Source organism: Melanotaenia boesemani, chromosome 3, assembly GCF_017639745.1.
Source record: "Melanotaenia boesemani isolate fMelBoe1 chromosome 3, fMelBoe1.pri, whole genome shotgun sequence".
Lineage (NCBI taxonomy): Eukaryota > Metazoa > Chordata > Actinopteri > Atheriniformes > Melanotaeniidae > Melanotaenia > Melanotaenia boesemani.
Genome location: NC_055684.1, coordinates 27,983,423 through 27,995,667, shown reverse-complemented (window position 1 = coordinate 27,995,667; position 12,245 = coordinate 27,983,423). Strand labels below are relative to the sequence as shown.

At 40.6% G+C, this 12,245-nt stretch overlaps 1 protein-coding gene across 1 annotated transcript; it reads right to left on the bottom strand.

The window, feature by feature from the left end:
• Positions 1-719: 719 nt before the first annotated feature.
• LOC121636559 (myosin heavy chain, fast skeletal muscle-like) lies at positions 720-11,542 on the bottom strand. Its single transcript, XM_041980134.1, has 39 exons — positions 11,342-11,542; positions 10,527-10,670; positions 10,282-10,438; positions 10,077-10,104; positions 9,852-9,963; positions 9,652-9,744; positions 9,434-9,497; positions 9,256-9,354; positions 9,050-9,153; positions 8,622-8,760; positions 8,402-8,520; positions 8,083-8,232; positions 7,807-7,977; positions 7,409-7,715; positions 7,233-7,318; positions 7,051-7,138; positions 6,854-6,971; positions 6,637-6,760; positions 6,403-6,539; positions 6,068-6,323; positions 5,730-5,972; positions 5,462-5,638; positions 5,233-5,378; positions 5,049-5,139; positions 4,570-4,959; positions 4,364-4,490; positions 3,856-3,974; positions 3,570-3,766; positions 3,287-3,470; positions 3,038-3,203; positions 2,780-2,904; positions 2,388-2,696; positions 2,102-2,305; positions 1,893-2,018; positions 1,628-1,798; positions 1,432-1,536; positions 1,252-1,347; positions 996-1,127; positions 720-851 (listed from the first exon to the last, which is right to left on the bottom strand). The coding sequence occupies exons 1-39, from the start codon at positions 11,540-11,542 to the stop codon at positions 831-833; spliced, it is 5,826 nt and encodes a 1,941-aa protein (XP_041836068.1). The 3' UTR covers positions 720-830.
• Positions 11,543-12,245: the final 703 nt, after the last annotated feature.

Genomic DNA, 12,245 nt, shown 5'->3' with positions numbered 1-12,245 from the left:
CTATCTATCTATCTATCTATCTATCTATCTATCTATCTATCTATCTATCTATCTATCTATCTATCTATCTATCTATCTATCTATCTATCTATCTATCCATCCATCCATCCATCCATCCATCCATCCATCCATCCATCCATCCATCCATCCATCCAGCCAGCCATCCATCCACAGCAGACCTGCATTGAGATTAATTTTGTGCAGGTATGTGATAGATACTGGTGTGTGTCTCTGTGTGTGTGTTTTTAATAATTACCATTCAGTGATTGATTTTCTATAAATTTGGAACATGTTTGTAAACATAAAGCTGACTTTATCTTTGTTCTTCCACACTCACTCTCAAAGTTTCTCTAATGTCATGATACTGGAAATTAAGTAAAAATCTGGGACATGAACTTATGTTTTTATACTTCTTTTAATCCAACAAGAAGATACCAAAAGTTTGAGAAATTTGTCCCAAATTAAGGTCTCTGCACCATGCCATAACTAATCTTATGTGCCTACTCTGCTGTCACTGTCTTTCCCTTAGCAACAAATTCAGTTTCTTATGAATAATGAACACATTACATACAAGACATAGGGTGGTAGAGACATGGCTAATTCTATTTGTGTTTGCTATAGATTTTTATTTTATCCTGAGCAACAAGACATCAGCATGTGATAACTTAAACCAACTTGTGATACTTGGGTTCTGTTTTTCAAAGAAAGGTTTGAAGACATCCGAGCGGCAGAATAATTTATTGTCTGTAGATCTACAACATTCAGTGAGAGCATATCAATGAAAAATCATATTTTATGATCCTCATATGGCCTCTCATTAAGGATTTGGCTTATTCTTCTGACTCCTTTGCCTGAAATAATAAATAAAAAAAAAACATTGTAAGACTGTAAAAGAATTTGTTTCACATTTAGTTTAGTTTTTAAATGCATCATTCAAAATCAAGCAGCACATGAGATGAGTTGTTACAACAGCTCACTGCTGGAGTTTTACTTACTTTTCCAATTTCCCTACTCTTTGCCCTCAGCTTGTTGACTTGGGACTCAGCGATGTCGGCGCGCTCCTGAGCCTCCTCCAGCTCATGCTGAACTTTCCTCAACCTGGACATGTGAGTGTTGGCCTGCTCCTCCTGTGAGGATTTTCAAGAACAGAGTTTCAATCCCCAAAGATACAGAGGCAAGTTAGAACTAAATTGTATTTTTGAGCAAGAACAATTGTGACAAACCAGTAAAACAAACAAGCATGTGACTTACAGCCTCCTCAGCTTGTCTTTTGTAGACCTTCACTTTCAGTTGCAGCTTGTCCACAAGGTCCTGCAGTCTGGCAATATTCTTCTTATCCTCCTCTGTCTGTGTGTCACATTAATAAAGGATTCATTTACTGAGATGCACCTATGTGATGATCATCTGAAACAAAAAGAAACAGCTTCTGACCTGATAGGTGAGTTCCTTCACTCTTCTCTCATATTTGCGAACACCTTTGACGGCCTCCGCTCCACGACGCTGCTCACCTTCAACCTCAGTCTCAAGCTCACGCACCTGAAATGTAAACAGTTATTACGATAAGCTCAGAAAACACACATTGTGTGACTTAGGTTAATTCCAGGTTCATAAAGAAAGCCATCTTTACTCTGGCCTCCAGTTTCTGGAGCTGCTTCTTTCCACCCTTCATGGCCAGATTTTCAGCCTCATCAAGGCGGTGCTGCAGGTCCTTCACCGTCACTTCCAGGTTCTTCTTCATCCTCTCCAAGTGAGCACTGGTGTCCTGCTCCTTCTTCAACTCTTCTGCCATCATGGCAGCCTGAAATATAGAAGAGTTTGTGTTGTTTCAACAGACAGGGCATTTTATTTGTGAAGAGATGGCTTCATCACACACAGGCTTTCAGGTGACTCACATCAGTGATGGCCTTCTTTGCCTTGTCTTCAGCATTTCTTGCTTCTTGAAAAGCATCTTCCACCTCGCCTTGGATTTGAACAAGGTCACCCTCCAATTTCTTCTTGGTATTGATGAGGCTGGTGTTCTGTTATAAAGCATGTGGCAATGAGATCCCAAGTGATAAACTGAAGAGGTATTAATGAACTTTTCAGCCTTTTAAATAAACACCTGAGAGTGCAGCAGTCCAACACGCTCGCTGGCATCAATCAGCTCCTGTTCAGCCACTTTGCGGCTTCTCTCTGTCTGCTCTAGTGCTGCTCTCAGCTCCTCGATCTCAGCCACCATCAGGTTGTTCCTGCGCTCCACCATAGCAACCTGCTCCTTCATGTCTTCCTGGCCTCTAATGGCTTCATCAAGATGGAGTTGGGCATCCTGAAGTAAAAACATTAACAGAAATCAGATATTTGTTCAGCTACTTTTAAAAGCTCTATCAGGTACCAGTCAGTAGATGTACCTTAAGCTGTCCCTGCACGTTTCTCAGCTGTTTCTGGGCTTCAGCTGCCTGCCGGTTAGCATGACTCAGCTGAACCTCCATCTCATTGAGGTCTCCCTCCATCTTCTTCTTGATTCTCAGGGCATCGTTCCTGCTCCTGACCTCAGCATCCAGAGTGGTCTGCATGGAGTCAATCACCCTCTGGCTGTTCCTCTTGATCTGTTCAATCTCCTCGTCTTTTTCTGCAAGTTTTCTATCAATTTCACCCTTGACTTGGGTGAGTTCAAGCTGAACACGGAGAATCTTGGACTCTTCATGCTCCAGCGTGGCCTATAAAAATGTGAGACCTTCATTAATGATGGCACAAATCATTTGGTGCAAAATCTAAATGAGGAAATAGTGTTTAGCAATACCTCTGCCTCCTCCAAAGCAGTCTGGATTTCAGATTTCTCGCCTTCCACTGTCTTCTTGCCCTTTTCAAGCTCATGGATTGTCTTACCGGTCTCACCAAGTTGTTCAGTCAGATCTGAGATCTCCTCTGTTGAAGCAGAATCGAATTGCATGAACATAAATTTTTAACATTTAGCTATCTAAACATGAAAACTAACGATGTGGTTTAGCCAAAGAAGAAGAAGAAAGAGAAGAAAAAAAAACAGCATTAGTTGTCTCACGTTGCAGGTTCTTGTTCTCCCTTTTCAGGGTCTCCAGGTGGTCCAGAGCTTCCTCATAGGAGTTTTTCATTTTGAACAGTTCAGTGCTCAGTGAGCGAGCCTCCTTCTGAGCTCCCTCCAGCTCGGCCTGGCTCTCCTCATATTTCTGCTTCCACTCGGCAAGAACCTGGGGTACAGCAAATTGTTTGGTTGTTATTTTCTGACCTCACATTTTATATTCTGATTTGGGTAAAAAGAAGAACGCCATACCTTGTCAAAGTTCCTCTGCTTCTTGTCAAGGTTAGCAGCAAGAGCGTTAGCTCTCTCCACGTCGATCATCAGGTCCTCCACTTCACTTTGCAGTCTCTGTTTAGTCTTTTCCAGAGAAGCACATTTTGCATTCACAGCCTCAATAGATTCCTCTGCATCCTGAAGACGCTGGGCGAGCTTCTTCCTGTGAAGAATATTTTACTTTAAAGTTCAAACTCATAACTCATTACCAGATTACTCTTTAATACCAAACAGGTGGGCAAAGTTAAAAATAAAATCTTACTTAGCCTCCTCCAGCTCCTCAGTGCGCTGAATGGCATCAGTCTCATATTTGGTTCTCCACTGAGCCACCTCGCTGTTAGCCTTGGACATTGAACGCTGCAGCTCAGCTTTGGCCTCCTGCTCCTCCTCATACTGCTCTCTGAGCAGATCACAGTCATGACGAGACGACTGGACAGCATGAGCCAGGGCGTTCTTGGCCTGTAACAACCAGTAGCAATGAAAACTTTAGTACCATTCATCGCATGGCATTTTGCTCCTTTTTTGTCCTGCTATTCTCAAAGACTCACCTTAACTTCTTCCTCTATGTGCCTCTTCAGCTCTTCAATCTGCTGTGTGTAAGCCTGTTTGCCTCTGGTCAGCTGAGACACAAGAGCTTCTTTCTCCTCCAGCTGACGAGCAATTTCACCTTTTGAAAATATTAATGAGAATTACAGCAGATAAGAAAGATTCTGATTTTCTGTAATTATTAGGTTTAAAGAGTTTTTTGGAATGTAATTTATCTCATCATGATGGTTCTTTACACTTAATGCTGAATCTACAACTAAAAATGTCTTCAATATTATTCAAAGTAGCAAAGCATAAAATGTTAGAATTTCCTAAAGTGTATTAAAAAATTCACAATTATTGCTAACACAAATATGATGTTTTGGATCTGTTGGCTGCATTTTGCCCCATACAGGAACATTAATCCCATCCTATAGGAGTGCAGTGGTTGAGTGATGCAGATTTGACTTCTTTGGAAGGAGATTTATTTTTGTAGGGTAATAAAAAGAACCTGTAAAGTGAGGTTCATACCATTTTCAGTTTGGAGTCGTGCTTTTTGTGCACTATTATCATTGAGTTGACGAACATTCTCCTCATTCTTGGATTTGAGCTCACTCAGCTGGTCTTCTAATGTCCTGCACAGCTTTTCCAAGTTTCCCTGATAACAGAAAGTTTTTATCAGTCAAAATTAAGTGATTACAGTTTATTTTTGCTTTGTGAAAATCCATAATTCTGACCTTTGCTTTGGCAATAGCTTCCATGTTGCTGCTGAGGTCATCGATCTCCATCTTGTATTCGCTTTTCTCTTTCTCCAGCTTCTGTTTGACTCTCTGGAGGTTATCTATCTGCTCTCCTAGCTCTGCCACACTGTCAGCCTGCTTCTTGCGGAGAGCAGCAGCAGTGGCCTCATGCTGCAGGGTGGCCTCTTCGAGATCACGACGCAGCTTCTGAAACTCAGCCTCGCGCTTCTTGTTCATCTCAATCTGTGCTGCAGTTGCTCCACCAGCTTCTTCCAGCCTCTCGCTGATCTCCTCAAGTTCCCTGGAGAGATCGGACCTCTGCTTCTCCACCTTGGCCCGAGCAGCTCTCTCAGCCTCGATCTCCTCCTCCAGCTCCTCAATACGAGCCTGTGGTGCAAAAAGATAAATCCCAAAAGTTAGAAGTTGCAGAAGATATTCAAATATGCTATTGGTACAACTCAAGCTTTTAATTTTACCTGAAGTTCCTTAATCTTTTTCTGCAGCTGAATTCCAAGAGACTGCTCATCCTCGATCTTACTTAGGAGTTGACTAATCTCAAAGTCCTTCCTATAGGGCAGGAAGGATTTCAGAGTTTTGTTTTTGTAGAGCTTCTAAAAGAATATTTTACTGTTAATCTATCAAAAACATTTTTATTCTTACTTCTTTATTTTCTCTTCAGACTGCTGCTTGTCATTCTCCAGGTCCATGATGGTTTCTTGGGCTAATTTCAGGTCTCCTTCAAGCTTCCTTTTAGCTCGCTCAAGGTCCATACGGAGCTTCTTTTCTTGCTCAAGTGAACCTTCAAGCTGTTGATGACAGAAATGTTTCATGCAGTTGTATGACAGAATTTAGTATGTGCTTGAGAACTGCAAAATCTTCAAATACTCACATCATCGACTTGCTGCTCCAGTTTGGTCTTGGCCTTCGTCAGAGTGTTGACTTTGTCTTCCTCTGCCTGCAGATCATCGAGGGTCTGCTGATGGGCCTCTTGGAGGGCTTTTTTCTCTTTGGTTAACTTGGCAATGGACTCATCTTGAGAAGCCATTTCCTCTGTAAGGTTTTTGACCTATGACATTTGACATTAGTTTGAATTAACTAGACGTTTTTATCTGTACAGAAGTAAATCATGCTTAACCGAATAACCTTGCTCTAATAACCTTGTTTTCAGTGGCATGTTTTTCCTTTTCCACTTTAGCCAGGGTTAGCTCCAAGTCATCAATGTCTTTCTTTAACTCAGAACACTCATCCTCTAGCTTCCTCTTCTTTGCAGTCAGCTCAGCATTGATCTCCTCCTCATCCTCTAGCCTTTCAGTAGTCTCTTTGAGCTTGGCCTCAAGCTGGATTTTTGCTTTAATGAGCCCCTCACACCTTTCCTCTGCATCAGCAAGGTTTTCACCTTCCTAAAAGTTGAGATAAATACAGTTTTCAATCAAATCAACAATTGGACACAGGTGAAGAAGCAGAAATGTCAGTGCATTGCAGTGATCAAACTTACAGACTGCACTTGTAACAACAGGTCGTTCTTCTCTTGCAGCAAAGAAACCATCTTTTCCTCAAGCTCCTTCTTCTTTGACAGAGCCTTTGCTAGGTCCTCTTTTGTTTTTGTAAAGTCCTCCTTCATCTGGGCCATCTCCTTCTCAGTCTCTGCACTCTTCAGCAGAGGCTTAATCTTGAAGTACAGCTTCATCCATGGCCATGTTTTGACATTCATGAATGCACGGATGTTGTACTGAATGGTGAAAATAGCATCACTGATGCAAAGAAGAAAAAATTAGCAAAGTCCATCAAAGACATCCTTCGAGACATACAGCACACAGAAATACAAATTACCGTCTTTCCATCATCTTGAGAAACTCGCTTCTCATGAGGAAGCCTCTACAGACAGCCTGAGTCATTGTGACCAGCTCAGCCAGTTTTTCATCTCTCATCTCTTCCAGAACACCCAGCAGGCCAGCTTTGAAGAACACCTGAGAATTATTGCAATATTGCAGTTATTAATCACTGACAACATTTTTTGTTTTTTTCTTTAAACAGATTTTTCAAAGTGAGCATTTCCAACTTTACCTTGGTGTGGCCAAACTTGTACTGGGTGTGGTCCACATCGATGGATCCCAGTAGTTTTTCAGAGGCCTTCTTGTTGTCGATGAACTGGCCCTCAGGGATGACACTAGCATTCAATACTTTATATCTAAAAGAAAATATTTCATTCACCTAGTTAGACCCTGCAGCTTCACACCAAAGCAGCACTTTTCTCAGCCTTTAAAGATGACAACTCTGCTACCTCTGCTTGAAGTCACCGTAGAGGATTCTGCTGGGGAAACCTTTCCTGCAGATCCTGATACCCTCCAACACACCATTACATCTCAGCTGATGGATGACCAGGAAGTTCTCCATAAGACCTGTAACACCATGTTTAATGAACTCATGTGTTTGAAGACAGCAATATAAAAAATGACTGTCTGTTGTGTATTCAAGTACCTGGTGTCTTTGACTCATTGGGAATCAAGCAACGCACAAAGTGTGGATGTGTGCTCCTCAAATTGGTCATCAGCTTGCCCAAATTCTCCTGATGAAATAAAAGGGAATTAATTCTCAGTGGCATGCTACTTAAAGGCACAATATCGAACAAAAATGGTATACATGACTATTTTACAGCTCACCCTGAACAATGCAGACACAGTCTGGAAGGAGCCACCCTTCTTCTTGCCACCCTTCTTGCCACCTCCGCCACCACCACCACCCTCAGCTATTGGTGGGACAGTAACATTGAAATTACACAATTCATCTCAAGAAAAGCAAATTATAATATGACATAGACATAGGGAAGAACATGTACCATCAGCTGTGGCATGAGATGCATAGAGGAAGGACAACAGTTTAATTGAAGACTTCTGGTAGAGCTGGACCACAGAGTCATTCAGCGGGTCTTTGTTCTTGTCCAACCAGCCAACAACATTGTAGTCAACAGTGCCAGCATAGTGGACCAGAGAGAAATGAGCCTCAGCTTTGCCTTTGCCAGGTTTTGGTTTCTGAAAGGGAGCGCTTTTTCCCAGATGCTGGTCATAAAGTTTGCTTTTGAAGGTATTGTCTGTCGCCTTAGGGACGATACACTCCTCTTCAAGGATGGAGAAGATGCCCATTGGCTGTCATGATGAAATGATTATGAGTAAAAGCTTTCAAGTCATCAGATTGTTTTTCTGTGCTTGGTGATGTATATTTAAGCTTGTGTCTCACCTTCTCAATCAGCTCAATGCAAGCAGCCAAGTCCATGCCGAAGTCAATGAACTCCCAATCAATTCCCTCCTTCTTGTACTCCTCTTGCTCCAGGACGAACATGTGGTGGTTAAAGAACTGTTGCAGTTTTTCATTGGTGAAGTTGATGCACAGCTGTTCCAAGCTGTTGAACTGTTGGAAATTATGGATTTAGAGATGGTCTTCTTAAAATTTCATTTCTGCAGCTATTGAAACTAAGCTACTTAAGATTATCTGGTATTAATCACAAATACTCACATCAAAAATTTCAAAGCCAGCAATGTCCAGGACACCAATAAAAAAGCTTCTGGGCTGTTTGGTATCCAGCATCTCATTGATTCTGACGACCATCCACAAGAACATTTTCTCATAGACAGACTTGCAGAGAGCGCTCACAGCGTTGTTGACCTGATTTAACACACAAATCACACATTATCAACAAAAACTGAGAAGTGAAAATGACACACTGACAAGATCATTATGTAAACGTATTGATTTGTGAAGCTGAAACACAGGTTTTTTTCTTTTAATGATTGTTTCTGTGTTTATGTGTGATTTCTTTTTGTCTGACATCTACCTGAGGAACTGTTTGACCTTTGGTCACAAACTCATTCCCAACCTTCACACGGGGGTAGCACAGTGCTTTTAGCAAATCTGCTGAGTTCAGACCCATAAGGTAGGCGATTTTATCAGCCACTAAGAGAAAAACAATTGTCAATATCAAGGCTCATATAATCATGGAAGTATACCTAATTCAACACATCATGACTAAATTAAAGCTCAAAGCTCTTTCAGACCCTCAGTGCCATCAGGCTCAGCTTGCTCTTCACGCTGCTTCTGCTTGAACTTCATGTTTCCGTGATGCATCACAGCTCCTGTCAGCTTAAATATACTTGCTTTCTCTTCTGCAGTGAAACCCAGGATGTCGATGGCAGTCTGTGATATGACAGATACACAAAGAGAATACAGATTATCTTTCCTTCTTAAAAAAGCCTCAAAAAAGCAAGAGTTGAATAAATATTCTGCAAACGTCAAGAAAACAGCTTTATGTTCAACTTAATAGAGGAACAGTTAGATGTGTTACAGGGGTGTATTGTACTCTGTCAAAGTGTGCAAAGTACCAAAAATTATATTACAGCAATCTGTCTACTCTTAAATTATTGTTATAAAACACAAGTCTGGTTAGTTATTGCTAAAATGTCTTTGTAACAGAGCATGTTCTTACATCAGTGGCTATGAATTCTTCAATGTCATTGATGCTCTTAACAGTAATTTCTCCCTGGCTGATCATGGGGTAGTCGTAGGGATTTGTGGTGATCAGAAGAGCCTCTGAAGAAAAGCAAAACACGTATTCAAACACATCAGAATAAAAGCTAGATGTTAAGAGATTATTGTTGATCAGCAGAACGACACAGTGGCAGTGTGACTAACCTATGAGCTCAGGTTTGTGGCCTGTGGCGAGCTGATAGAAGATGTGGTAGCTCCTCTCAGCTGACAGCTGGAACGTTACACGAGACTTCTCCAGCAGATCTGTGAAACAAAACGTAATGTGTGTTTACAGTTTGATCCGTCACTGAGCCTTCTGAATAAAAGTGAGACAAATGCTTACATGTTTCAATATCAGCAGAAGCCAACTTTCCAGTTGTTCCAAAATGGATTCTGATGAATTTACCCTAAAGAAATATACAGCTATTTTTGTGAGCATATAAGAAACACACTTTTAATAAGGCAACAACTCTCATGTGATTGACTCCTAGACTCAACTGGTTATGTTCAGAAAGACAAGCTTTACTTTAAGGCACATGGATATTAAAAAACAAAACTCACAAAGCGGGATGAGTTGTCATTCCTCACTGTTTTGGCATTGCCATAGGCTTCCAGCAGAGGGTTGGCTGCAATAATCTGATCTTCCAGCGAACCCTTAAAATGAAGTAATATGATAAATGTTTACATTTTGCCCTTTAACACCTTCAGACTGATGTTTAAGTATCACATATATAGTATGTTCAGCACTTTTCATCACTAACCTGCATTTTTCCAGGAACTGGCTCAGCTTTCTTTCCAGAAGCTACTGCGATTGTCGCAAAGTACTGGATGACACGTTTAGTATTGACAGTCTTTCCTGCACCGGATTCTCCGCTATAACGTATAAAATTACAAATGTGCTGGTGTAAGTCATGGTGTAAGACATAGCAGAGTGCAGAAATAATACACTTTATCAGTCCAAAAGAAGTCCTCATATCATGACTTACGTAATCAGGATTGACTGATTCTCACGATCTGTTGAAAGAACACAAACATAAGATTATTTTATGACATGATTTTTTTTTTTTTTTAATTTTTAACAGCACACAGTCTCTATAAACATTGAGGAATGCATAAAAACTGTACAATTAATAAGCCAATCATTTTTATAAAATCTCTGTCAGGGCAGACTGCTTATAGAATGATGGATACCTTGGAGCATGAACTGATAGGCGTTATCAGAGATGGAGAAGATGTGGGGTGGAGCTTCAATCCTCTTTTTGCCCCTGTATGCTGTAACAACCGATTGATCATACACTGGCAGCCACTTGTAGGGGTTCACAGTGACGCAGAACAACCCAGAGTAGGTCTGTAGTCAGAGAGAAACATCAGGGATTCAGATCTTCCTGCAGTTATTGCGTGTTTCTGCTACTGACTTTTAATCAAGATAAACTTACGTAGATCATCCATGCTGCATAGCGCTCTTTGAGGTTATACAGCACAGCAGGCTCGTTGAGGTGGGTCATCATGGCCATGTCCTCAATCTTGTCAAACTTTGGAGGGTTCATTGCGAAGACTTCGTCTTCTTTCACGGTGAGAGACTGAATCAGAAACAGAAAAGTAATCTAAGAGTCTTAGACAACAATAAACAAATGGGGTTGTCAGAACTTATACCCCTTTAGCTCTGTTTAACCTCCTAAAATTGTTAAATTTTTTGCCCAGGTTTTATGGATAAAAAACTCGTTGTGGAACAAGTAATTCACTTGACTACTTTTATTAGACCATTGCTGATGCATCAGGACCTCTTGTGTTGCAGTATCCTCTGCCACTGCAGTACAATTTGGCTTCAAAGATAAATTGTAATAAGTGACTGGTCAGAAATAAACGTTTACTGAATCTACAATTATCATTGTTGCATGGATTGGTACACATCATTCAAATCTTGAAAATCTTAGCTGTAACAACTGTGTATTTTTTCTTTCTCAAAATAAAGTTTTAGAGTTCAGTTTGAACTTTTCTTGAAAAAAACTCTGATTTAGAAGCCTGTATTAAACAAAGCCTTGGGCCCAAATGTGTTAAAGAAGTAAATGAAAACTGAACTGCTGAACAACACAAAGCATCCACTGAATCTAGTCAATGTCCCACAACTCCCACATTCACTGTTGAAGAAGAGCACATCAGGATCTCTGCAGCTGCATTGTGCAGAATGAAATGCTTGAGCAGCTGTTTTCTCTGTGAAATTAAAAGTGTTGTGAACTCTAATCAGTCTCACCTTTCCACACAGAGTCTCCACAGTGGCTTTACCACCTTCCCTCTTGATGAGTTTCCCCTTGAGGTACATCTCACTGGGTTCGGACACAAAATATGCGGTCTTAGCATCAAAGGGAGCATTTTGGGCTTCGATTCTCTCTTTTTCTGGCTTGCGGAGATATATGGCTGCCGAGCCAAAACACTCCATTTCCGCGTCCCCCATGGTGACGTTTTACTGGAAGGTTGAGAAACAAGACACATCACGTTAGAATAAAACAAAATGCCATTGATATTGTAATAAAAGCTTTGCCTGAGGTAAAAAACAAAGTGAACTTGAAATATTAAATATGTCAAATGTTAATTTAATCTCTCTTGATTCCACAACTATATAAATCTACTGCAAATATAGTCTTTGAAATAAAGATCCAGCAGCATTTAATTATATAGACAGTAAGTGAGATACAAAAGAATAGCTATGTTAACTGGGTTAATCATTTCACACAAGGCACAGTTGTAAGAGGCATTTAGGTGTTGATAGATTCAAATCAGACCTATTAGAAAAAATCTGCATTGTAGATCCAAATGAACATTTGATAAAATGAAATTGATGCAAGAAATAAATTACCTTCTTCCCTCTTCCCAGAAGAACAGCTCTTTGTGGTTTTATGAGAGTTCTAAAGAAAAATAAATAGTTCAAATTACAAATAGCTCATAAACCATTTTGCTGGAAAAATTATGCAGCAGTTCAGTGAACATCTTCCCTAAAGAAAACAGCTCTATGTCTGGTGGTAAGTGGCCATGCCTTGCATTGTTTATAAAGCTGCTGGCTTTCTTCTTGCTAATAAAAGACTACCTCACTCACCTTGTCTGGTTGCCTGTCAGTCCTTGGGGGTGTCCTACCTTCCCTTCCTTCTTATATAGAGAGG